Consider the following 27,597-nt stretch of genomic DNA (forward strand, 5'->3'; position numbering starts at 1 on the left):
TTTGCTCTGTATTTTGGCCCTCCAGGTATATTTGTGGTAGGAGGATGGGAGACTAGGGAACCGTGTTGTCACTGATTTCAGAATTGCACAACGACACCCTGAGTCATTGTCTCTGGAGAATCATTGAAGCAAGAGTGCCAAGCGCATCCTTAAAAACGTGGGTTTTTAAGATTGGATTCTGTTTCATTTTGATATGTGACTGATTGCCTGCCTTGGTTTCACTATCTGTAAAATGGGAGCATTGGGCCCTGTTCTGCCTGGAGAATACTGAAAGGTGATGACTAAGGTGTGGTGGTGGTAGTTCCTGAGGATCCCTCCAGTTATTCCTACTTACATATAAAAGGGTTGCCAGGCCCCAGATGACGAATACCACACACAAGCTGAAGGCACTGTGTGACCTGGAGAGGGACCTGGCCAGTTTATTTTCTCATCTGCGTCTGAATATTAGACCCAATTAATGAAACAGGAAAACTGCTGGTCCTGGAACCCAAGCTGTGACCACTTTACCTCATTGTGCTAAACTTTGGTCGATTTTCCCCTTTTCTGCCAAAAATCTGTTTCTTGACATGATGTTGGTTCTGAGAAGCAGTGTACCCTAAACAGAAGCTGTCCCAGAGTGCTGAAGGGTTCTCTCAGTCTTCCTTATAGCCAATAGGTTAGACCAGTGGTCGGCAAACTGCGGCTCGCGAGCCACATGCGGCTCTTTGGCCCCTTGAGTGTGGCTCTTCCACAAAATACCGACTTCTGCGCATGGGCCACAAAGTTTCAATAACACTGTACATGCGCGCCTGCATGTGGTATTTTGTGGAAGAGCCACACTCAAGGGGCCAAAGAGCCGCATGTGGCTCGCGAGCCGCAGTTTGCCGACCACGGGGTTAGACTAAGCCCTGCGAATTCAGACACTAAATGTGTGTCTTCTGGTTGTGGTTGTTATGCCCATCTGTCACAATAGTGTGTCCTATTTCCTCGTTCTCTAGGTAAGACTAGAGATTGACATAAGCATCGATTTTGAAAGTGAAAATGTCGTCTTGCCTGTCTGTACAGGGTCTCTGTCCTAGGATTCAGATCAGACCTCTCACATGTTTATCTCGGCCTCTGATCTTCATGGCACGTCCTTCAGACTAGAGTGCTTCAAAGACAGGTTTGAACCCAGAGAGGCATGGCCTTTGTTATTATGAAGAATGATGCAAGATAGTTTCACCTTATCTGCTGCCTGTCTGACTTTTTGTGGCAGTTGACCCAGGGGAGGGGTTAGTACGTCAAAGCAAGAGATTGCTCTTGAAGCTTTAAATTCTTGCTTTCCCATCCAGAATTATGGTCAGCTGTTGAGATAGTCCAGCCAACCACCATGAAAGTATGGCAACTTCAAAAAATCATGAGCCCTTGGGATCGGCCTCCAGACCTCTAGCCTTGCATCAAAAGAAGGCCTATGGCTTCTCATGCCCTGGTGCCCTGATGAGGCACAGCAAGCACATGCAGTGCAGAGGGAGGCCCCGAGACTGCTCTCCATGGCCAGCCCTTCACGGTGTGAGGAAGGGCTCCTCGTGACACATTCACACATGCACCCGAGCGTGCCTAACACCCAGTGACGGGAAGACCGACTCCAGGGACAGAGGGCATTCTCACACTGCCCGGGCTTCTTTCATCTGTCCTTCCTCTTTCATTCTTCACCCCTCCTGTGTGTTTCTGTAATTTGTACAGTATCGTTGAGAGGTGTTGAAGGGATCAATAGCAATTCACCTTTTCCCTTATTGATTAAAGTGACGGCAAGTAAAAACGGCAGGCAGGACCAATTCATTTATCATGAGCTACCCATTTCCTCCCAGGCCAGGAGTGACCTCTCCATCTCCCTCTTACGTTGCTGATCTGCAGCTGGGGTTACTCTGGTTGCTAGGCTGCTTTCATAGGAATGAGAGAACCACTGTGCTTGGCTCCTGTAATCAGAGCTGGGTGAGGAAGGAAACTGCAGGTAATGAGCAAGAAAATGACTGTGCAGCCTATGCTGTGACTCTGGCTTTATTGGTGAGTTCACCACATGTGCTGTGCTCTCAAGAAGGGAAGCCTGGCATCAGTTGATGGACGATGCTGCCTCACCCAGAACTTCCCTCCACTCTGTTTTTCTAAAGGGCACACCCTGCTTTTATTATGTTTTCCCACAGAATATAAATTGAGTGTGGTGAGTGACACCTGTGAACTGGCTCTGTTTTTGCTGAAGGTGCAAAGGTTTGTATTCCTTGCAAGAGCCTTCAATAGTAGCTTTTGCTCACTGAGGAACTTGGGGTGCCTAGGGTAGAGGTTGAGTCAGGGTTCAGGTGCTGAGAAGAGGTCTGTATCCACCAGGGGATGAAGAGTGAGACAGTTCTTATTAGCTTCTTTCTCGACTCCAGAAAAAGCAAGGGGAGTGTGTATGTGTGCCTGCTTGTGTGCTTGCATGTGTGTGTGCGCACACTCGCTGCTCCATTCTCCCTCAATGAAACACCCTCTGATTCTCACTTGAGAGAGGTGATGGAGACACCACCACCACCCCTTTTATGACACTTCAGGTGCCACACACTAAAGAGCTCATTTTTAAAACTGCGTCTCAAATGGCAAATACTTATTACTCCACTCACCTGATGGGATGACCAAGGGTCTTTGAGCCCTGGGGCTCGTAAAAGGGAAGTTAGCACTTACCATAAAGGCAAAGCTTCTTTAGCCCAGACTCTTTCTCTTTGGATGCCATCATTTGAATTTTGTTGGTTCTCTAGCAACACACTTACACAGAAGCAGCTATTGTCCACATACCCAGCAAGGCCAGTAAGCCTCAGCCCCTTTCACAGGGCTGAAGTCTGTTGCCTTGAGGAGCATGAGCCGATCCCCAGAAACTCCTGTCTGTAGAGTTTTGGCTGAGGAGGCAGCACTTGGAGGGCTGCTGGGGAGCCGACCCTGCTCCATGGCCTCTGTACTCAGTAGAGGGGCCCACTTACCTGAGGGGCAGTGCATGGTGACCAGTGGAACTAGCAGTTCCCGGAGCTGGTGGTTGCCCTCAGGGAGCTTGCAGTCTTACGTGTCATCCTGAGCACAGAGCCAGGCTGCTGCAGAAGAGCACTGCCATCGCAGGCCTGTTTCCTGAGTGCCTGAGGTTGAGGTCACTGTTTTGGATGCCCTCTCACTGGGGAGATTTCGCTAGAAACCCAGCGTTGCTATGTCAGGTAGCTCTGCAGTCTGCAGATGCCAGACCTGGAGAAGGCAGCCAGCTCTCTGCGAAGCCGGTTAATTACATGTGAAGCTGCCAGCAGGACGATTGTTCTTTTACCACGGATCATTAATAACCCATTCTGGCCTGCATACATGGGGTGGGGGAGTCTCTGACAATTCCATCCCTTCCTCAGCTTGGTCGGACAGGTCTTCCTCCCTTTCTGTTCAAAGCTTTCAAAATAGCTGGGGGTGGAGGGGTGGGGGAAGGACAATAATCTCTTTCCATTTTAATGCACGAGTATTTCACCTAAGCAGGAAAGTAGCCCTCTGCTTTCAGATAGTCTTGGTAGCCAGAGTGCAAATGGCTCAAGGCTTCCCATGGGTGGGATGTGCTGGTGGCTTGGCTCTTAATATTTGCAGCAAACTACAGACCAGGCCCGATTTGGAGGTGAGGCAACTAGTGCAGCAGATGGCAGGTAGTCCTGCTCCCCTGGGGCCCGTGGTCGCACCGTCTTCTTCCTTCAGCCAAGGCAGCCTCATTCCTTCTAGGCCTGAATACAGAAAACGTTTCCGGTTTTGAGAAACTTCTTTTTTTAGGAAAGATGGAAAAAAGCAAAGCAAATATAATATTGGAAACTCAATCTAGTTAGAAACATTTCCCTGTCAAACAAACTAAAATAGAGCTTTTCCTTTGTTGTTTAGAAAAACTTAGAATAGAAATCTACATTTCTACATAGAGCATTGAGTGCAAAAATAAAAAATGGATTATAAATAGAAATAAGCATGACCCATTCAGATTCCAAGGACTTGAGCATACAACCTTCAGAATACGGAGTTGGAGCATTTTGCAGCTCTAAGGGCTCTAGACATTCCAGTGGTCCTCAACCTTCTGGCCCTTTAAATACAGTTCCTCATGTTGTGACCCAACCATAAAATTATTTTCATTGCTACTTCATAACTGTAATGTTGCTACTGTTATGAATCGTAATGTAACTATCTGATATGCAGGATGGTCTTAGGCGACCCCTGTGAAAGGGTCGTTCGACCGCCAAAGGGGTCGCGACCCACAGGTTGAGAACCGTTGCATTATACAGTCCAATCCAAACAGTTCACAGTAGCTGAGAAAACTGAGGCATGAAGAAGGTAATCACTTGGGCACCTTCGCATAGTAATTCATGGGAGAGCTAAAGTCTCCACATTCCCATGGTGTCAGCCTTACCCATACCCTCTCCATCCCTCCCAGACGACAGTCACCACCACCTGTCCATCCACTTGCTGACATAATAAGTGGACTTTGGTAGCATGTAAAAGGGAGTGGTTGTGTGTGACAGAGGCAGACAGAAGAGGTAAGCATGTGCATTCTCTAAGTTGTATTATTTCAATGAGAAAAGGCCAGGAGGCTAAGTCAGAGGAGGAACTCTTCGGGGCCTCGGCATTCTTAAAGACTTTAAGCGGGCGCGGGCGCGGGCGCGGGCGCAGAGAGCGCTGTGCACAGGATGGGAAAGCGTGCCAGAGAGGGAGGGGGCCAGGTTCTCGGCATTCTTAAAGACTTTAAGCGGGCGCGGGCCCGGGCGCAGAGAGCGCTGTGCAGAGGATGGGAAAGCGTGCCAGAGAGGGAGGGGGCCAGGTGTCTTGACAGACCTGGAATTTTCCATTGCTTTTCCCGACATGTGATCATAGAAAAAGTGCTGTCTTTTTATGCCAAAAACTAAGCTTCAAAAGAGCCCAAAAGGAACAACCAAAGAGTGGGAGCTGTCTTAAGTTGAGGGGTTTTTTCTGTTTCTTTGGAGTTGGGGGCAACTTTTGTTGTTTTGCTTCATGTTTTGTTTTTTATTTACTGGGGGGGCTGGGGGGAGAGCAGGTGAAATTTCCTAGCTGGACGTGCCCTTGACTCCTTGGACAGGACTCTAGCTCAATTTGGCCAGGGCACAGGGTGGGACCCCCCCACCCCCCACCCTCCTGCATACTGTGCTCTTAGACGTGCTCCCTCCACACACAGGAGGATCCAAAAGTAATGGCATATTGTCGGGATCGGGGGCTCACCCCCACCCTGGAGCTGTGCTGGTTACCCATCTTGTTAGTAGTGACGTCTGTCTTTTAAGGGGTTGTCAAGTGAGGGAGGAACAAATAACATTTTCTAGCAATTCAATTTTATTAACTTTCTCTCTGCCCCCCCCCCTTTCCAAAGCACAGCTAGAGCTAAACATACACACAAGAGCTATATTTAGTCCTGATGGTGTGGTAAAGTAGGGAAGGCACACACACAGAGGTTTATCTGCTACCTAGTAAACACAGGGAGGTGTCAGGCTGGAGAATTCAATAGTAATAATAAGCATTTATATGGTGCAATGACAGCTTTGATATAGGGCATAATTTTCTTGGGAATGCTATTAATTGTGCTTCTGCCTGTGAGCGGCCCCCTGGTGAGGGGCTTGGAGCACCACGCAGAGTTAAGCTATATTAAACATCATTTAAAACTGTGTAAAATAGAAATGGAATAAAATGTGCAAAGGTCAGAGTGGCTGTGAACATGCAGACAGGGCCCTGGGGTAGAGAGGTTATTGAGCCTGCTGAGCCTAGTACACTAGGGGGGTTATGCTCACAGTTGTCCTAAGCTTCTTTGAGATCCCAGGTTTAGTCAGTTGGCTGGAGAGTTAGTTTATGGTATCCTCTAGCTTTCCCAAGTTCAGTTCTTCCCCAAAGGAATTTCAGAAACTACTCATTGTGGCCAGCAAGAGATGAGAGAAGACAACCAGAGTCTACCCGTGCTGTCCAATGGAACGTTCTGCAGCGATGGAAACGTTCTTTACCTGCACTGGCCAGTTTAGTAGCTACTAGCCATCATGGATATTGAGCACTTGAAATGTGTGTAGTGCAACTGAGGCACAGAATCTTTAATGAATGTAATTAATTTTAATTTAAATAGCCACATGTGGCTAGTAGCCACCATATTGGACAGCGCAGGATTCCAGACATTCCCTTCCCCATGCTAAGCTCTCAGGATGTGTTTGATTTGCTTTCCACTCTTCTTCCTGAATCAGTAATCTGAACTTGCCCCCATACCTCTGAGTGTTGTTCCTCAGTGCTTTTGTGACCTAGTCCTCTCATGATGTTGACTTATGCTTCCAAATTCTTCCATAAGGGTCACACACAATGCCAAGAAATGAAAAAGATCAATGCCTGCATCAAACCAGACAGCCATGGCCTTACCCTTGCTCCCTTTTCTCCTGACAGCCCTGAGTCAAGCTATAATACCAGGTGTTTCCTGGGCAGAAAAGAAGGGAATGGCTTTCGATCTGTGGCCAAGATCACAGATCTATCTGCAATATCATCACTGTACATCTGATTCAGTTGCTGATTTGACCCTTGAGTTCCCCAGAATCTGCAGGGATTGCAGAATTCCCAGCTCATCCAGAGAACATTCACCTGAATTTCTTTGGTTCCTTTAGCACCTGAATTAAAAAAAACCTTTCCCATAGTTATTTCAGCACTGTGGAACGTTTGGAATGAAACCATTCATTGGTGTGGCATAGTGTAGTGGAACAAAGCACTACACTTGTTACTAAATTCCCATGTTTAAGTCCTAGCTCCTCCATTCAATAAATCCGTGGCCTGGACAAAATCATTTAACCTCCCGGAGGCTTCATTTTTCCCAATAAAAAGGGGTGTGTTGGACTAAGTGACCTAGGTACTGAGAGGACCTACAAAAGAGATCCAGCGGCCCTAATTGCCATTAAGCCCCATCCCTCCATCCAGTATCTCCCTTTATATGTCAAGCCTACATTTAAAGCACCCCTCCCTGAGGCACCATAGGCCTCACCTGTGTCTAATTGCCACTAACCCACACTTGAATTTGTCCAGCACCACAAACACACCCTGAGCCAGACTGAGTGGCCTTGCCTCCTCTGGTTATTATCATACTCATGTGAATCTCAGGGAGTCGGGAACTGTCCCAGTTACTTTGGGTCATCCTCAGAGATGGCATTTGGGCCTGTTGCAGAAGGCAAGAGGTTTCTTAGCTTGGGCAGTGGGCCCATAAAGCAAAAAAGGGGTTCGTAAGTTCCTTGATGTGTACTGTCACGCTGACTGGCTGGTTGTTCACCAGCCCCCCTCCAGCCAGCAGTCACTAGTCACTGCTCCAGGGATTGTCCCCAGCCGCCCAGAGCCCCTGTGGAGCTGCACAGCTCACAAAGGGCCCTGTAGCATCTCTCATTGGGGAGCTGGGGAGCGGATGTCCTCAGTAGAGGTATTTTTAGCTGCCATTATACAGCCTCATCTTTTTGCAGAATGTTTTGTTTACTTATTTTAAATGAAATAAATAAAATTGAAGACTGTGGTCCCACACCCAAAAAGTGTTGGCAACATACCCCACGCCCACCACAGACTTAATTAATCCTAATACCAGGTGCTAAGGCTCAGATTTTGTCAGAATATTAAGCCAGAGAGCATGTACAAAAGAGAGAAGATCCGGAAATAAGAGGAATAATGCAACTGGCCTGGTGTGAGGTGCGGAGGGCCGTGGAGCAGCCTGGGCAACACCTGGGAACAGCTCTCCTGGGCCTCACAGACCTGATGGATCTGTGATTGATTGAGTGGGCCTTGCTGCTAAGGACTTGGCAGCCTTCATTATATAAGAGTCACTTCTGTGGCTTCCTTTTCTTCATCCTGTTCCCTGACCTGTCTCCTTTGCCATGGTGGTTTTGGTTGTGTGCCACGTGGTCAAGGGCTAGAGAACTTTCACAGAGCTTGCAGCAGACCCATAGCAGGATCCTGGATTGATCCGGCCACCGGTTCTCAACCCTGGCTGCACATTGGAATCATGGGGTATGGGAAGCTTAGGAAAGATACTAATACCTGGGCCTCTCTCCAGAGATTCTGGCTTCAGCAAGTACTATCTTTTAAATTCCCTGGTTATATTAGGTGATACCAAGGAATAATTTTGTTGATTGTGTTAGGAGTGATAAAGGCATTGTGGTTATGTAAGAAAATAGCTGTATTTTTTAGAGATGAATACTGAAGTATGGAAGGGTGAAATGAGATCACGTCTGGGATATGTTTTACAATACTTCAGCAAAGAAAAAAAATAGGGGATAAATGACGTAACCAAAAAAATTTAAAAGCTCCCCAGGTAATTCTAATGTGTAGCTAAGGTTGAAACCCAGTGGTTTCAGAGACTGAGTTTGGACCTCGGCATCCTAGAAGATCAGCTTTGATTTTGGACTTTGTATGATCTAAGACTGACCTTTCAGGATAATAAGTTCCCATGAGTAATCTGGACCCTAAACTCTTGGGAGGTGAAGAACAGAATAGGCACAAATTAGACCTGTGTCTAGAATCTATATTCAGAGTGGACAACTAGACAGCTTTGACTTTTACTGAATGACCTCAGTATCACCCATCCTTGAATGCTGCTGTGCCTTATAGTTTACCTGCCTTGTCACCTGCCAACACTTCACACACCACTCTGAGGACCTCTCTTGCCACATCAGGGAAATAGAAGGCACATGCCACAGGAGAGTCCTCATTTCCTCAGTGCTCAACACTTTACCAAGTGGGATTTTGCTAAAGCTGAGGGGGGGGGCAGCTGACCAGGTAGTTCCCTCTCTTTCCAGGAGTCCACATGCTCTTATAGCTCTGAGTGCAAGTCTGTGAGGGCTCTTCTATGTCCTCAGTGCCTTTTCCAACTCCCAAGCAGTGTTCTGCTCTGGCTGCTCGCTCATGGCAAATAGCAGCTTGCTACAGCCAAACCAAATAGAGCTCTGGAAGCTTCCATGCCACTTTTACGCACCACAGCCTTGTTAGGACCCTGGCTTAGCATCTCTTCATTCAGGGGCAAGCTGTTGGCTCCTGGTTGTTCAGGGGACTTTGTGATTTTTACCTAAACGTTCAGTGAATCTGTGTGTTGCTTAAAGAAGCTGAAGCAGAGGAAAGGCTACAGACTGCCCAAGGTTACCCAACCAGCCCAGAGCTTTGCTACCATCAGTATTTACTGAGAGCATGGTGTGCCCTCTGCCCCACTCCCTGGGGAAGCCTTGCGACAGCCCTTTCCAGCAGATGCCAGCTTGAGAGAGGTCCTGAAGTCACTCCTGCACCTTTGTAGGAGGGCCCAGGGCATCTGTCTTTCCTGCCAGGGGCTGAGACAGTATTGGTCCTACCACTGCCCAGTGCCTGCATCCAGAATCCAAACCAGGGAGCTTCTTCCATAGTCTAAAGAACAATTGGCCTGAGAGGCACTAAATTTTAAACTTCAAGACATATGGCCTGCTCTGTATTTCTTCACAGGACTCTGGATGGAAGGAGACAGACGCTCTCCCTAACTCTGTGATGCTCCCCAGTACATTCCTCCCATCACCACTCTTAGACTATTGCTTCCCTCATTGTATTGAGCTCCTCAAGGGCAAGGACCAAGTTTGTCATCTCCATTGTCTTCCCAGCACCTGGCACCGTGCCAGTCACTGGACTGGCTCTAAATAGACATGACATGAGTAAGGACCAAAGAAAGGCTATGGCAGGGACCTTAGCCACTAGGCTAAGGGTCAGAAACCTAACATTTTAAACAGTAGTTCCTCATTCTTTGGGCCTTATGAACCTAAACTGTGTGGGGAACTTGAGCCCTGCCTGAGGTCGCTTGTAGAGCAGCCTATGACTAGGGAAGGTTTCTGGCTGGTGACAGCTAGAGAGAAACATGCTCTTTGGTTCTCTTCCCACTTTTCTTTTAAATAAATAATAGATTCTCTGTGCCTTGGTTTCTCCCATTGGATATTCATGGGCCTGTAAGCAATCTGTCCTCACCTGGGTCTCTGAGGAGGGTGACATGTTTGTAGGATGGTTCCTCTTTATTTCTCCAGGGCAGTCAGTCAGTTGCTACTTGGCCAACTCTCTTAGAAGTTACTCCTCTTGAACCTGAATGAAACTTCAGGGACCCTATCTCAGCTTAAGTAAAACCACGTGCAAGAAGTACTTCTGGAGTTAGTGACAGGACTGTCCTGCTGGTCTGACCACCTGGTCCTCTCCCTGCTCTTACAAACTCCAGAGCAGAGACTGTCTTCCTGGGTGCCCTGAAATCACCTGGATATATTTTTTAAATATCGCAGTCCTGCCTGCCTCCTCCCCCTGCAGTATCCCACTAAATTTGATCTAGAGCAGCAGTTTTAAACCTTTTTTATTTCATGGCACACATATACTAATTACTAAATTCTGTGGCACACCAAGAAATATTTTTTGCCGATCTAACAAAAAAAGGTATAATTTAGATTCATTTACACGGGACGGCTATTGTGCTGGCTGTTGTCATTTTTGTATTTGACAATCTAAAGGAAAAGAGGTCAGTGTCCCTGACCAAATAGTAGGTACTGCATGTTTTAAAAACCCTTGCGGCACACCGGTTGAAAATCGCTGATCTAGAGTCTGAACATTGGTATTTTTTAACAGCTTCCTCGCTGCTGGTACTTGGGACTGAGGACTACTGTCTCAAAGAGCCTTCCCTAGAAGGAACTGTGATAGCACTTGAACATCCCCTACCTCCCTCCTCCCCCTCAGGGAAGGTAATAGAAGAGAGCACGTGTTTGTTTGCCTCTTCTGAGCATCCCTGTGGCACCTTCCTTAGCCAGTTCTTAGATACAACTCCCAGACTATGCGATTGATGGTGCAGTCTGCACACACACACACACACCTCACTGCTGCTTTTTTTTAAAATCCTCACCTGAGGATATTTTCCCATTGATTTTTTTGTTTAGAGAGAATAGGAGGGGGGGAGACAGAGGGATAAACATCGATCTGAGACACATCGATTGGTTGCCTCCCACACGCACCCCAACCAGGGCCAGGGATTGAACCTACAACCAAGGAAAATGCCCATGACTGGAATCGAACCCGGGACCCCTCTATCCACTGAGCCAAACCACCCAGGAGGAGTCCCCAGCTTCTTAACCTTGGGCAAGTGACGGGAGAGGAGATAGGTATTGGTGGACAGTGGTTGAATTTTGTTTTGGAAGACATTAGTGAGGGAGAACAGTCCAGAACTGTGTTTGCAGTTTAAGATGAAGATTTTCTTAAATGTCTTTATTGATATTTTAGAGAGAGAGGAAGAGAGAGGAGTAAAAAGGTAGAAACATCATTGATCGGCTACCTCCTGCACACCCCCTACTGGGGATTGAGCCTGCAACCCAGGCATGTGCCCTGACCAGGAATTGAACTGGCCTCTTAGCCACAGTGGCCTGGCAAGATGAAGATTTTTTAAAAATTCTACTTCAAGGAATCTCACCTGGGTACAGTCCATCAGCTCCCAAACATCATACCCCCCACCCTTCAGTAGCAGAGTCTGCCTTATCAGTTAGAGGCAAGGCCAGATACCAGCTGAAATCCCAGACAGCTTCCTACCCTCCCTGCATATCTTGTCAGATATTTCAAGCTTTAAGTCCTTATTCGTGCTCTGCCTACTTGGCTGGCTGTTCTTGCACTTGAGCGGCTTGTTTGCCTGGACAGGTCCAAGCTGTCTGAGCCATCAGCAGCTGCACCTCCTCCCTCGCGCCTTCTGTCTGAGCCAACCTTGATTCACAGTAGTGCAGATGGCCGCAGCCGTATCCAGCGACATCTGCCACTCCCATCCCTCTCCTGCCCTGCTTTCCCAGAGATGAAGGGGCTGGGCCAAGCCTTGCCATAGGTGAAGCTGGGGCTAATACGAAGACTACTCTTTGTTTATACTCTGGCATATTAGCCTAAATGACGTGCTAAAAAATTTTTTTAGCAGAACCACATAAGAAAGGATACAGCAGGTCTAAGTTCACATTGTGCAGAAAACACTTTCCAGCCTGCATCAGAGATAATCTGTTTTTGCAAATAGCCTTAGTTCCACCCACTCTGCTTCCTAAGTGTTGCTTGGAATTAGGGGGAGCTGAGAAAGAATCAGAGGCAAGAGTAGGTGTCAGAAATCACCTTTCCCTCTTGCCTATCCTTTCCTCCCTTTAATGCAGACTTGGCAACTTCTCAAACTACTGCTCTTTAGGCTCTCAGTCCCATTCAAGGGACTGAAAGGTAGTGCCCTGTAATACACCATTGTAATCAATTAGTTTCCCTTCTCCTTGCCCCTCGCTAAGAGAAATGAAGTGCCGGATAACAAATGTGAGAGGGGTCGTGCGTGACCTTGTACACAAGAAAGATATGGCACAGCAGCCACAGGGCTTCACTCTGCCTTTGCCCTTGCCAGCTTGCTGCTGAGCTGCAGAGAAGGCACGGGAGTCAAGGTGTCCCAGCTAGCAGGCCCTGCCTGAGCGAGTCCACAGCCATGTAGCAGTCTCCTTCAACCACCTGTGCAGGGTAGGCTCATGGGGGCAGGTCGTCTGTAAATCTAAGGGACCCTACCTAGCAGCTCTTGGAATGCCATTGGTACAGCAAAACCCATATTCAGATGATGCACCCTGAGGTTTAGTTAGCTGTTACACACGTTATTTCAAGGCTTTCTTCTGCACTGGAGAAAGCAGTTTTAGGCTGCTTAAGCAGGGAGGAACATAGCCCCCAAAGCCAGCCCTTCTCTTAGGCAGATCGCAGAACTGAGGTACATTATTTTCTCTCTCTCTCTTTCTCTTCTTTCTCTCTCTCTCTCTCTCTCTCTCTCTCTCTCTCTCTCTCTCCAATTTGAGCTGTTTTCTTCTGAATAAGAATATTTTTATTCCTGGACAATGACAAAATATCTTTACTGGCACCCAAGAACCAATAATATACTGAGGAAAGAAAACAGAGGCTACCAGAAAAGGTGTCTGCTTCTATCCCTACAATTTGAAGCCAGTTACTTGGTGAGCATGAGGCCAATGGATGAATGGAATTAGGGACCTTCCACTCCAAACATCATGGTACCTACAGCCTAGGGTAGGGTCTACTCTTTCCTATCTGATTTGCTAAGTGAGGAAGGGAGGTTCTTTACCATAGTGAAGTACCCAGGAACCTTTTTGTTTCTCTCAAGCCACATGACAGATATCACCAAACTGGTCAATTTCGTGTTCTTCCTGACTGGTCCTTCCCTCCTGGGTTTGTCTAGTATTATATGTTGCTTTCTTTTCTTGCTACAATTTTAACCACAGGAAAGTCACTATTGAATCCATTCTCTCCTCCTCCTGTCTGACCACATTTTAGTGACCTGCCTGCTCTTGTTTTTGATCCACAGATTCCAGTCACTTAGAACTGCTGGACTGAGAGTGACCACGGGCACAGTCCAGTTCTGAGTTGGGTCCCAGGGACCTGAAATGACAGTACTTGTCTTAACTCTTAAAGTAAACGTCAGATTTATAGCCAAAAGCCTTAGCAATACCTTGTAGCAGATACACTACCCCACCCCCAGTTAAGAAAGAGAATGGCCCTGGAGCTGCTCAGAGCAGTGTCAAGAGGACACCGAGCACCAGGGAGGCTGCTGCCTTCCCCATCTGCCGTGCCCCTCATCACAGAGCAGTTCAGAGGGTTGGCCTGGGGTGGGGAGGTGTAGCCCCCGTGTTCTGCCTTCTGTCCTCACTGCGGCTCTGCCTGTAAACCTGCTTTGGAGACCGATAGAGGCTGCCACGCTACCAGAGCTGCCTGTGCTGCTCCATCATCTGGGTGTCTGCTGGTGCCAGGCTGCGTAAGTACTGCTCAGCGCCCAGCACAGGGCTACCTCTTTTACATTCACTGAAGCTTTAGACGTGGGAGAGGTCTCTGGAGACCAGCGGGGAAAAGATTCCCCACCTGACTCTTCCTGGGTCTCGGTTCCAAATGGAAAAGCCCACCACGTGGCCCCTCCGTGTCTCCTACGCCACACACCTGGTTCCACCTCGGCCTGTTCCTTACAGTTAGAGCAGCCGTTCTCCTCGGTGGGTGGGACAGGGGGTTCCGAGATCTTTGCCCTGGTCGTATTTTTGAAACTGGAGCAGTGAGGCCTGAACTGCCAGATTGGAAAGGAATGACCTTGTGGGGAGCCCAGGAACAGCACAGCCAGCGTTTGTTGTGGTTGTTGATTTCCACATGCTAAGTGGTTCTAGTTGTCATCGAACATCCCTGCCTCCGTGTGACGGTTAGGCTCCGAGTCCAGTGGCCTTTGTGCAGGGTCGGGGGAAAGAAAGCTTTGCTGCTTTCCTCTGGCACCTACAGCATGGAGTCGCCAGTGGGGAACTCCTGAAGCAGCACTCTAGAGAATCACCAGGGAGACCCCTCCATCTCCCGCCAAGCTAAACAAAGCCTGCCCTTGCACTGTTCTGAATCACACCTCACCAGCTTCACTCCTCCTTCCTGGCTCAGCACAGGGCACCGCCTTCCGGGAAAGTCCTGGGTGTCAGCAAGAGAGGCATTTGAGGAGAAACAAACTCATGTAGGAAGCGGGAGTGCCACTCAGTCATCTTTTAGGTAGAAAGGAAAAGGTCATCAGAGCCACATGGGGCCTGGGTTGGATTCTTGTTGATTCGGTCTTGCTGCGACAAAGGGGCCAGCTCACCGGGTCCAGCACTGGACACTGCCAACCCCATCCAGCTGACAGCCAAACACAAAGAAACGCATGCTCTGTGTACACAGACGGGTCTGCATGTCAGCATGAGCCCATTTTTAGCCCTTGCCCAGAAAGGGCGGCCGACAACACAGTAATTTAATTAAATTTGCCTCCCTCCGTGGCCCACATATTTGAAGATGTTTGGGGGGAAATGAATCTGGCTAAGGAACATTACCCTGCCGCTCTGCACTGCCCCAGAGCTGAGCCACAGTACCGTAAAGGGTCTCGCCATCCTGAATATGGCCCAGGGCATCTGTCTGCACTGCAGGCTCTCTGGCCAGGATGACTGCTGGCACATCTGGCAAGGCAGCCTCTGGAAGCAGCCCGTCTCCATCACAGGGACTCCCCACCCCTTATTTTGCAGCAGCCTCAGCAAAGCCTCGGCAAAAACTAGAGCCACAGTATTAGCTCTCCCCACTGATTTCAGTGTGTGGAAGAGAGAGGCAGAATGAGAGGACCGCACCCCTCAACTGATACCGCAGCCTCAGTAACAGTTATCACCCCAATTTCAGTGTCACTTCTGCCCTGAAAATGATAGTTATTTAGGGACTTGAAATTGATTTCCCCTACTCTTACTTCCAGAGAACTTATTACCATGTTTTATATCACAAATGCTCATCAGTTGTTGTCCATTATGCCTGTGCTCAATCCATACCCATACTCCACACCCCACAGACCTCTGCTTGCCTCCCAGCCAGCCAGCGCTTGTCTTGCATCGAGTTCAGCCACTCCTCAGGAGGCACCTCAACTTTTACTTTCTCTTGTCTTCTCCCTCTTGTCCAGAATGTCTGCCCTGTCTTTTCATCACTTACCTCTCACCTGTCTCTCAGCCTTTTATGTCCTAGGTCAGCAGTACCATGCTTGCTGGAGAAGAGCATTCTCTTTGGTTAGCTCTCTCCCCACCAAAAGCACATCCTCCTGGCCGGCTAATCTCTCCTGCGTAATGATAGCAGCACCTCCGAGATAAAGGGAATTTCTCTGGCACAGCTTGTATCAGCACCAGCAGAACACAGGCTGTTGCTGAGGAGTGGGAATCATTAGAGTCAGACCATTATTGGAGGGGACTGGTCTCTAGGGGCGCTAGCAGAAATTACCGCTCCTTAATAGATGGAAACTCATTTACTTGAACCCCCCGCCCTCCTCTTCATTTCTCTGCATTCCCCACCTCCCTTCTCTTCCTGGCTTTGAAGTGGAAAAGAGATGTGACTCCACCAATCCAAGATGGCAAATTTCTGCTAAATTGACTTGGTTAAAAGAGATCCTTGGTTGAATGAAGCTGTTCTTTTAAAATGTTTCTGTTGGGACTTCTCTTGAAACCATTGTGAAGATGACAGGACAGATTCTAATTAAATGTGCGTGATAAAATTATAGCCAGGGCCACTTTGTTTCCCAAGAGAGTCTGTTGAAATGTTCACTAGCTTCTTAGACCCCTGTTTCAGAACAGGCCTCTGAAGCTCGGGCCCTCAGAGCTTCCTAGTACCAGGGAAGGCAAGGGAGTTCCGGAAGCAGGACTCCTGACTTCTCTGCTTCTCCAACGGTCCTCTTGACCTTGAATGGACCTCTGACATGATTTAGCTTCTGCAAGCCTTCCCCACGCAGGGATACATGTTCTTTTTTAAAAATATATATATATTTTTATTGATGTCAGAGAGGAAGGGAGAGGGCGAGAGAGAAACATAAATGATGTGAGAAAATCACTGACTGGCTGCCTTCTGCACAACCCCTACTGGCGGGGGGGAGGGTCAAGCCCACAACTGGGGCATGTGCCCTTGACTAGAATCGAACCTGGGATCCTCCAGTCTGCAGGCCGAGGCTCTATCCACTGAGCCAAACCAACTAGGCCTATTTTTTTTTTGTAATCCTCACTCAAGGATATTTTTCTATTGATTTTTAGAAAGTGGAAGAAAGAGGGAAAGACAGAAATATCAGTGTCATAGAAACACATCAACTGGTTGCCTCCTGCATGAGCCCTGACCAGGGCCAGGGCCAGGGAGAAGCCTGCAACCAAGGTCCGTGTTCTTGACTGGAATCGAACCTGGGACCCTTCAGTCTGCAGGCCTACGCTCTATCCACTGAGCCAAACCAGCTAGGGCCATGTTCTTTGTGTTTTTTTTAATGTTTGTTTTTTAATTGATTTTGGAGAGAGAGGACGGGAGAGGGATAGAGAGATAGAAACATTGATGAGATTGGCTGTCTCCTGCACACCCCCTACTAGGGATTGAGCCCTCAACCCTGGCATGTGTCCTGACCGGGAATCGAGCCCAGGACCTCTTGGCTCATAGGACAACACTCAATCCACTGAGCCACACGGGCCGTGTGATTCGTGATCTTTACATTACAGTTCTTCGCTCTTGTAGGGAAGGGAAGGGCAGTGTAAGCAACAAATGCTCCTTTTAATTTATAAGCTGTTTTGGGATGCCATAAGAGCTCCCAAGCTCTAGAACACTTGTGATAGAAGAGAAGGAAAACGTTGCCTGATTCCTCAGTTCTAGCTGTCTGAATAAAGTCATGAGTGGGCACCAACTGTCTCAGAGCATTAAACACAGATAAAATGCTGGCATAGAAGGACTTCCCCTTCTCTTCCTCTCTCTGGAAGCAAACTGGACGGGATTGCACCAAATTGCAAACTCCAGGGGGCACTAATCACTTTGTAGTTTCTGTAAATGGCACCCCCTGGAGTTGTAGATCATGGTGGGACCTGCTGGTAATAGTGCTGGGTTGATAACTCAGAGACCAGGGACTGTTCTCTGCGTCACCAGCAATGTGACACTGGGAACGTCACATCTCCATGGGCTTCATTTTCCTCATAAATAAAATGAGGTTCACCTAGATTTTCTGAACTAACTTGGAAGCTCCCTTCACTGTCTCCATATCTCTGAAGTTAGATGTCATAAAACAACATTCTTTCCTCGGTGTCCATTGCTGTCCCAAGGTCGACCAGCCTGGGTAACACACCCATGATGTGAAGGTACCCTCAGCTGACTTGATACCACTGGGAGAGCAGCTGCCGACTTAAAACAGGAATGTGGAAGAGGGATTAAAGAAAGGGAAAGCTACCCTGTAGGCACAGTGGCTGAAACAAGAAAATGGAATAGGCCAATTACTTATTCTTCTTGTGTTCATATTTCTGTGTCTTCAGGACCTTTTCTCTCACACACATAGATACAGCATACCCAGTAATTGCAATTACTTCCCTTACAAGAGAAACAAAATGAAATGCAAACATGCTTTCAGATATCTCAGTCTGGCCATATCCCCCCAAGTCTCCTCTCCCCATTTCTAATTTAAAAGTTGTCTTCCCTTTCCCTGGTCCCTCAGCAGTCTCTTTCTTGGCACTCCCTCCTTTCTTATTCCAGACTTTCCCAATTCATCCCCTTAAAGAGATGAATTGGAAGAATATGCTGTCATGTCTGGAGGAAGCCATTGTCAATTCACACAGGCAGACACTAATAGGATAAAGTATTATCCGACTTCCTTTAAGTCCAGAAATTAAGTCTTCTTGCAATGGTAATAGATTATAACCTATAACCACTGCAGCGGTGGGTCGCAGGAACAGGCTGTTAGTGTCCGAGGCCTCAGCCTCATTTTTGGGACTGTGCTGGGCCTATTGTGAGGGATGTGCTGAGCATTCCTACAAACACGGCTGCATTATCCAGGGAACTGCCTCTGCAGAGAGCTGCCAAAACTCATTCAGTTCCCCTACAGGGTGCAATCCGAGTGGGAGAAGCTGTCTCAGTGGTTTTAATGAACCTGGATGAGTGGGTAGGTAAAGGGGAGAAGCCAGGGCCTTGAAGACTAGGAAGAAGTAGCCTGAGGCCAGGAAACCAAACTTTGCACAGGAAACAGTTAGTGTGTAAGAGCCCTTCTCAGTCATCCTTGCTGACTCATTGAGCAGGCAGAGTGACTTATCTAGTGAATAAATCAACACCAGCACAGACTCGGGAAATCAGGGTTGAGACCTTAAAGGAACTGTTAGAGACTATAGATTAAGGACTTGCCTTGGAAGAGGAAACAGCATGAGAACTGTTGGCGTAAAGAGCCATCAGTCTTCTAGAATGGAGTACTCTTGCTGGATAGCCTAGGTTCTCTCATGGCAGACGATTGGACTTAAGTGGGGGTCAGGGAGCTGATATGGGAATTAATTGGAGTATGCTTTCTATTAGTGGGGGTATAGGAAGGTGGGTGAGTAAGAAAGAAACAAGTGGATCAAGGACTCTTCCTTTGCTATCTAGCAATTAATCTAAACTTTAGTGATTGCTCCAGAATTGTTCCTAGGTGCAGATTGCATGGACTTGAACGGCCAAGTACTACTTTGGTCCACATAGTCTCCACACCTGGCATTAGAGTAGCCTCTCATCTCAATGCTTCCCTGCTGTAGGTTCAAAATCTTCTTGATGGGGTAAGCTAGAGAAGACAGTGCCATCCTTTCAAATGCTGACATTGACCAGAGAGCTTCCCCTGCAGGCCTAGGTCTAATCTCTGACTCACTGCCAGATCCATGTACACTGAACTCCCAGTCATCATTATTTTTTATGGAAAAACATGATTTATATAACGCCCTCCCTCTGGAATAATACTCTCTTTGTAGATAAAACAGGGAGTTGCACCCTCTCCTCACCCTTCTTGGCTATGCCTTAATAGAAATGAGGGAGTGCTCACAGGAGCCCTGAATAAACCCATCAGGGTTAGATTATGGCCCTGAGAGCCGGTTGCTTCCCCCAAACAGTGGACAGCCTCCAGTTTCAGGAACAGGACTGTTGTGGGTAGGTGATATGGCCCAAATACTGATAGCAAAGCTGGCGTGGACCAGAAAATAACACCTGTGATCATCCTAAAAGCTAATTCTGCCTTCATTAGGAAATAAAGATGCATTCTTTCTTAGGCTTCTCTTGGAAAGTTGATCCTCCCTGCTTTTCTTCTCTGTTCCATGCCATGAATTTCACACTAATAGTCCTCCCCCATCCAGGGTCCAGCCAGCCTCTTTCTTGATAGGGTAGAAGAATCTCCCTGGCGTTCCTCTTTAACTGCATTGCAGACCCTTAGCCTGTGTATCTGCCATATAGCTCCATTCTGCTCTCATTTGCTCAAATGATGGTGATTTTTTCCTGCCTTTCTTTTCTCCAAGCTTTCCAATACTGCTTTAAAGCCCCAACAGCCCTTTTCTCTTCTGCCTCCTGGTGCCTCTGCCCTCCCCACCTTGGTAAGGCACCCTGGCAGAGAAACAGGGGTAGGTGGAGAATACTCCAGAAAGCTTACCCTCTTAGCCTACCCTTGGTAAGGCACCCTGGCAGAGAAACAGGTAGGTGGAGAATACTCCAGAAAGCTTACCCTCTTAGTAAGGGACCAAGGCTTCTTTGGTAGATGTGTACTATCCCAGCCCTTCAGCTTGTGCACCAACAGCATCTTTCCTTTCTTCCTGCTCACCGTAAGGAAAGATAATCTATTCCTAGACACAATGCCTCAGGCCACTATAGAGCTGGATTAGGGAACAGAGCACAGGGCAGTGTCTTCTAGGAAGAAAAGTACAACCTAGCTTTCCCACAGTGCTCAGGCTCATAGATGGTGCAATCCTGCTGTCCCTGACCACTGGATAATCACCTCTCCTCTCTGGAATAGCTCAGTAGGCCTTTTCTCTCCCTTTAGGCGTGGATGGGATTCAGGAATAAACATGGTGATGAGGGCTAGGCAGTTGGCCTATCCCCTTAAATATATCATGAAATAATTACCAACTATATAGCATTACTAGGTGATGTCAGGCACTGTAATAAGTGTGATTTAATATCTATAATTTCAATTCTCACAGTAGCCTATGAAGTAGTAAGATAAATTCTAACATTATGTCCATTTTACAGATGAAGAAACAGTATTTGTCCAAAGTCACACATCTAGTTAAGTGATAGAGCTAGGATTCAACCCAGGAAGACTGGCTCCAGGTCTGTACTTAAAAGTGCTCTGCTATATTGCTTTGCAGATATGTATATTCCACTGATCTGTTCCTGGAGCCTTTATCCCTACTCCAAGAAGCCGTTTACTTCATTTTAATTTAAAGAAAAGACAAAACAACCTTAATCTACTGCCCAAACCATTCTTCCCTCTGAGGGGAAGGGTACTTTCTGAATGGATGGAGACCGAGAGAGGTGCTTTGAGACAAAGGCTGCCTTACAGTTTAGCTGAGGCAGGATTTAGAAATGGCATGAACAGTGCCTGTATTAGCTGATGGCATAGAGCGCTGAGTGCTAGCAGAGGAGATAAAATCAGACATATGTTTGGCTATATATATTCTCTCTCTCTCTATCTCTCTCTCTCCTCTCTCCCTCCCCCCCCCCCTTTTCTCTTTCCTCTTCTCTAATTTTAAGTCCCTGCTGCATTGCTGCAACAAAATGCGGAAGCATTAATTATGCACTCTGGCCCCCTGAGGTAGTGGCCCACTCAGCCCTCTCCCAGTCTATTCCATCTCCACTGAAGGAAGCCAGAACTCTACTACTAATGGCCATGGACTCTGGACCTCTTTGTTATGTTGCTCCACCTAGCACCCAGGAAGTTGCAAGCCTCAGTACATGTTAAACAGCCATGATAAAGCTAATATCTCTAGGCCTTAGAAACTAGCCTATCTACTCTACCTTCACTGAAAATAGGATGCAGCATTACACTGAAGAAAAGGCCCTGGAGCAGATGATGGGAGTAGCAACACAGCATGGCATTTAAAGAGCTAGGGCTGGGGTGGATACAATGGAGGAGAGGAGTTAAGGAGCCTGCCAAGAGTCTGATTGCCTAGCCAAATAGAAACCACTCCACTATGGAGAACTTAACCTGATGGGTGCTTTAAAACCTCTGTCAATCCTCTACTCTGCAAAGTTCCAGGGCAGGGAGAAGGCCAAGCCACCTTTTCCACTGTGAACACACTACCTTATCTACTTCACTCTTTCCCTGGCAGCGGCTACCCTCTGTGGGCTCCTGTAATTTCTGTTTGCCCCTGAACCTGAGAATCAGGAAGCTGTTTCATGCAGTTCTGAGAATCTAGCTCCTTAGTGAGCACAGAGTTGTCTTGGGCCAGCTGTCAGGCCCCTGTGGTCAGAATTCTGGTCAGGCCTTGAGGACAGTAGAGCCAGTTCTGAAAGAGATCGAGCAGCTCTAAGAGGAAGGAGAACACAGAGGTATCTGTAAGAAGGTCCCATTTTCACTGCATATTGGACAGGAAAGAAATGTGTTCTTGCTAGCCAGTAAGGGCCCAAGTGAGAGCACATTTGGCTTGGGAGTCAAAAGAGCTGGGTTTCAGTCCCACCTCTTCCACTAACTAGCACTGTGACCTTGGATATATCTTTCAGTTTCTCTGGGGCTTGGTTTCCTTGACTGTAACATGTGAAGGGATTAGACAAAATGATTTCTCATGGCCTTTAGAAAAATCTATAGTGAATATTCTCTAACAGCTTATAATCAGCAGTAGAGTCTTTTCTTCTAACATGCTGCTGAAACTTTGCCCCCGAAGAGCTACCAACCCATGTTCCATTCTCAGGTAACAAACACTACAGTTGGACCAAGCTCTCGGATGAGTCGCCGCTAACACAGCTGCTCTTTCAGTGCTTGTGGGACTCCTCTGAAGAGTTGTCCCAAGTACCTGCTGCAAAGGAGGGTTGCTGCTCTAAAAGCTGAAGTGGTGCTTAGGTCGAGGAGTAGGCCCAGTGGAAAGGAACTGCCTACCGCCTTCCAGGAACCATAAGCTTAGTCCCCCACCCCCAATTCCTTTGAAGTTTTTTCTGAAAAGCACTTCTTCCTCAGATTCCAAGTCCTACGTTTGTTCCACCCCCAACACAAATGCATTTGTTCTTAGCGCTCTTCCCCAGGAATGTTTCAGGCCCATTTTCTTACCTCCAAGCAGACCTTTGTTGGGCCACAGACCCTTTGTTATTCCAGAGATACTGTAATTCCCTGACCGCCCAAATAGCTGTCAAAAAGGAGGGGTGTTAGGAAATTCCTGAAGCAGCAACTTCCACAATTGCCTCTGAAACTGTTCTAAACAGCCTAGTTGTGCTTTGTGGCACAAGGGGGCCATTTCTTGCTTTTTCACCTGGGCCTAGCCAGGTCCCGCCTTTTACTCTGCCGCAGTTTCCTCTCCTTGTTGGAGGTGGGGAGCCTAGAAATGTGAGTGGCAGTTTCTGTGTGCCCAGGCATATATGCTTCCACAAAACCTGGTTCCCAGAAATGGTGTCTATACACCCAAGAGGATTAAGAATTGGCCCTTTCTTAGGCATTTCTAAGCCAACTGCTGCAAAGTGCTGCCTGCCTCTCTCCCTGTTCTGTGCCAGAGATATCACACCCACTCAGTCCCGATTCCCTGCATTAGTATAAATACTAGCGCTGAAGAGACGCAGGGTCCCGGCTCACGCAGCCTCCCTGGACGTCATTCCTCAGTAAGCATCAGGAGACAGACACCCACCACCACAGTACATGTTTGACTATTTAACGCCCAGAACCAAAGCAACACTGCCTGTGGGAAATTCAAGCCAAACAACATTATTGCAGACCTCTTCAATCCGGGTCCCCCGGGGTCCCCGGGGTCGAACTGGTGCTGCCTGAGCAGCTTCTGCTGAGGTGGCGTTTACCTTTTGGCCGGGTCCCAACAGCTGGAGCTGACCCATTTCCCCTGCTCTCCCAGGGCATGAAGAATGTGGTTCTACCCCCGACAAAGCCAGGGACTAACACACTTAGCTCATGGAAGGTGCACTAGAATTGGGGCGCTTTTATTTAAGCTAAGGAAAGGTTGTTGACAGCTTTAGCATTTTCCCATACTTTAAAAAATGTAACATTGTTTTCTCCTCCCACCTTACCTCTCCCCTCCTCCCCTTCCCTTTTTTTTCTTTAAATAGAAATGACTTGTCAATGCTCATAAGAATTTATAGGTTCAGGGTCTTACTCAAGTTAACCCTTTGGGAACATTGAATTAAAAATTGAACAATATTTATTAAAATACAAAAATACACTTTTCTCACATTACAATCAGTGTTCTGTTGTTGGCATTCCCCCCCACCCACCCCACCCCCTTTCAAATCCGAACCCTTTATTTCCTTTTTAAAGCTAAAATAATAAATGAAAGAAATTACAGCATTAAATGGACCAGAATAACAGAGATCTCTGCCTTCCCCACACATGCCCACCCTTTATCTCCCACCTCCTCCTGAGGTCGGCCTGGGAGAGGGAAGCCTTCCCCCCCTTGTGCTGCATCCAACAGGACTCCATGCAGAACTTACTTTTGTGTACATGTGTATCACTTGTTTTTCCTGTGGATTTCACATCTTTTTGTGAAAGGCTTCATTTTACTTTAAATGAGCCTGTGTCCTTGTTCTCTCTCCTTTTTCTTCTCTACTTGTGTTCTGCCCCCACCCTATCACGACAACTAGTTGACATCAGCTGTAATAACCCCTAATGAATCAGCATTTAGAATAGTCACCAAATCACAAGCATGAGAAAAGCTTCCACTCCCCCAAGCTCCCCACTCCCAGCCTCCTCCCTCTCCACCTTAAAACAAAACCATTTTCAAAAATCATAAAATGCCATCATTGTCTACAATCATTTGTCAGATACTGGGAACAACAGGTGGACATGGCACAATGCTAATTTATGGCCTCCTGTGAATACGTTCTCTCTGCTTCTGCTCTCCCTTCCCACCCCCTCTGTTGCCGCACCCACTTCAGGGGCCTCCTCCTTCTCATGGGAAACCCTGAATAGACACTTGCCTTGAACAGATTGGGTTAAGCCCAACTGCAGGAATCTGGTGCAGTGTGGAAGCATTGGACTGAGAGCTGCGCCAGCTCCCTTCCTTCTCTGCTCCTTTCTGAATCCTCTATCGGGCAGGGCACACGTGTGTCCCAGTGCACAAACCAAGGAGACTTACCCACATGGACAGACATAAAGACTCAGCCCCTTTAAGGATTCATTTGAATTTGTGTGGTTTTCCTGTTTAAAATACATTTACAGATCTATCTTCCCCTTGGCCTTTGAAGAAAAAAAAAGTATTGCCTCTCAATATTTTAGCATAGTACAAATTCTTGGTGCCTTTTTGTATTTTTTAAATAAGATAAATCTGCAAAGACAGCTCTCAGTTTAAGAAAGGTGTCTATAAGAAATGGATATTCCTGTATCATTTGAAGCATCTTCTAAAAAATGAGATTCAGTCTACCTCCCCACCCTTCAGCAGCCCACACCCTACCTCTTTAGGGATGTTGGTTGATGTCTGACTTTGTTTTAGCTTAGCACTTTCAACCTTATACCAGAAAGCCCTTCTGGCAGCATAGCAAGTTGACTTGTGGCTTCTACCCCCCCACGACATTCCCAAGAACCCCACTCCCTGTTTAAATAGAACTTACAAGTTAGAAAATAGTTTTGTTTTGATTTTTTTGTTTTTAAATTTTAATATAATCTGTTTCTTTTACCAGCCCATAGATTTAATATATAAGCATATACAAGAAAAAGTCTCTCCCCACTCTGTACAAAAGTTGCTGTCTTTTTGTGTGTGTGCATTCTATTGCATTTTATAAGTTTAGGGGGAGAGGGGAGTCATATTTGAGTTTCCTGTACCTTGTCCTTGGTATGGGTCTGAATTATGTAAGGTTCAGAGATAGTGGTGACTGTGGGGTGCAGAGAGTTCCCCAGGCTGTTTTCTGTCCAGTGGGCCCCATGTGCTGGTTTGTAGGTGTTGTAGTTAATATGGTCATGAATTGTGGGCAGCACGACTGCCCCCTCACCTGATACACCGGACGGAGCTGCTGTTGCCGCTGAGGATGCCGCTGCTGGGATGTCTTCATCCACTTGGATAATCTCAACTGTTCGGGCGGCCGTGACTGTACTCCGCTGCTGGTGCCGCTTACGAAGTTTATAGAAGACAATCAACATGGCGGCAGCTAGCAGAGTCACTGCCACGAAGCAGCCAATGATGATCTTGGTGGTCTTCATGACTTCATCCAGGCTGGTCTGCATCTTGTCGTTGGTGTCTGTCGCGGGCACTGCCACCTGCTTGGGCACACGGGTGGTCTGAATGAGCACCGTGGTCGAGGTGGTATATGCCGGCTGGTAACCAGTGGACGTGGTGGGAACAAGCTTGTATTTACGTGTTGTATCCTCAGGTGATATCTCAGTGGTCTCCACGGTGACCGTGGTGAAGAAGCTATAGTTGGAGGTGTTGAGCTCGGCCGTGCTCACGTTGAGGTAGGCCGAGGCATTGGAGTTGCCTGCCACATTGGTCACCATGCATGTGTACACCCCCGTGTCTGAGAGTAGCACGTGGGAAAAGTTCAAGGTGCCATCGTTGAGGACAGAGATCCGGGGGTGGCGTGAGGCATGGCTAAGCACTGTTCCATTGGGCAGCAACCACTTCACAGAGGACATAGGGGGAGTCCGACACTTCAGTTCCGCCATCCGACCCTCGGAGATATTGAGGTCCCGAGGTGCATCCATGATAAAGGGGGCAGAACACTGAAAGGAGGCCTGGTCCACCTCCACCAGGTAGCGGCCTCGCATGTGCAAGGGAGCATGACAGCGGCCACAGCAGGTAGAATTGGTGGGTATATACTCCCGAAGCCACCATGCTAGCCACAGAATGTCACAATCACAGTTCCAAGGATTGTGGTGCAGGTGCAACTCCACCAGATACCTCAGTGGAGTGAAGAGGTCATGGGGCAGAGAAGAGAGGTTATTGTGGGCCAAGTTGAGTTCCACAAGTGAGGCCAGCCCATCAAAAGCATTCCGCTCAATCAAGCTGACCTGTGAGTTCATGACCCAGAGCTTCTTGAGGGAGCTTAGGCCATGGAAGGAGCCAGGCCTGATCGCAGGGAAGTGGTTCCCTGACATCTCCAGCTCCTCCAGCCCGACCAGGGGGGTGAGATTGGGCATATCTTTAATGTTACACATGCCCAAGTTCAGGTACTTGAGGTTGAACAGCCCCTCAAAAGCCCCCTCAGAGATGTACTCCAGCTTCTTGAGCTCCCCCAAGTCCAGGCGCATGAGGGAGGGCACACGGTTGAAGGCATAAGAGGGGATGCTTTCTATGGGGTTGTTTCGCAGCCAGAGCTCCCGCAACTTGGACAGGTACTCGAAGGCCCCGCTGGGGATGACGGTCAGCCAGTTGTCGAACAGCTCCAGGGTGTTGAGGCTGGCCAGGCCATTGAAGGCCCCCACCTCAATCTGTCGGATGGAGTTCCTGCCCAGCTGCAGGACCTCCAGGTGGTGGAGATGTCGGAAGGTGTCGGCCTGGATCATCTGGATATTGTTTTCCATGAGGTTGAGGTACCGGGTGTTGGAGGGAATTCCCTGCGGGACCTCGGAGAGACCCCTGCGGGTGCACACCACCTTGCTGAACTGGTTACTGCACGAGCAGACAGAAGGGCAGTTCTGGGGCCCAGCGGAGGCGGCAGCAGCGATGGCTGCACACAGAATCCACACTTGCGCTGTGAGGTAGGCGACCGGGAGCAGGACGGCATTCCAGGTGTGGTGCACAGTTACCTGCCACAAGAGCTTCATGGTGTGGCACGTTCATAATTCACCATCGCCTGGGATTTTGGCTCGGAAAGGAGAACCAGCCCTACCCCGGCTTAAGTGAGCTAGGAGCGCCTCTTTCCATCTGGAGAAGGAGGTGGGGAGGGGCGATTAGAGAGACGGAGCGGATCGGCCAGAAATATCATGCCAAACTCAAGAGCGGCCCCTCGGCTGCCAGCCCCCCTCAAAGCCAGCCCTCGCCAAACTGAGACTTTGTCGCCCGCTGCAGCCATCCCCACCCAGTTATCCGCTGTCACCTACCTCGGAAGGAAGGCAGGGAGGAACTGGCGTGGTGTCCTTAATCGGTCTCCCCGAGAGCCGGCCGCCTCGTTCCCATTCTTACTTCTTAGTTGTAATTAACAAAGGGGGGAAGTAAAGGGGGCGGGAGGGTG

The 27,597-nt window shown here is 48.1% G+C and overlaps 2 protein-coding genes across 2 annotated transcripts in view; one reads left to right on the forward strand and one right to left on the reverse strand.

Annotated features, from left to right (window-relative positions):
* SND1 (staphylococcal nuclease and tudor domain containing 1) overlaps positions 1 to 27,597 on the forward strand; it is a 445,445-nt gene that overhangs the window by 354,547 nt on the left and 63,301 nt on the right. The gene's annotated exons all lie outside the window — the stretch shown is intronic.
* On the reverse strand, positions 23,619 to 27,591 carry LRRC4 (leucine rich repeat containing 4). The gene is made up of 2 exons (XM_005879180.2): positions 27,467 to 27,591; positions 23,619 to 27,290 (listed from the first exon to the last, which is right to left on the reverse strand). The coding sequence occupies exon 2, from the start codon at positions 27,188 to 27,190 to the stop codon at positions 25,232 to 25,234; it is 1,959 nt and encodes a 652-aa protein (XP_005879242.1). The 5' UTR covers positions 27,191 to 27,290; positions 27,467 to 27,591; the 3' UTR covers positions 23,619 to 25,231.

This window comes from Myotis brandtii, unplaced genomic scaffold (genome assembly GCF_000412655.1).
Source record: "Myotis brandtii unplaced genomic scaffold, ASM41265v1 scaffold587, whole genome shotgun sequence".
Taxonomy (NCBI): Eukaryota; Metazoa; Chordata; class Mammalia; order Chiroptera; family Vespertilionidae; genus Myotis; species Myotis brandtii.

Coding starts and splice junctions, on each gene's coding strand:
- LRRC4 (XM_005879180.2), bottom strand. CDS start 27,190: ATGAAGCTCTTGTGGCAGGTAACTGTGCACCACACCTGGAATGCCGTC.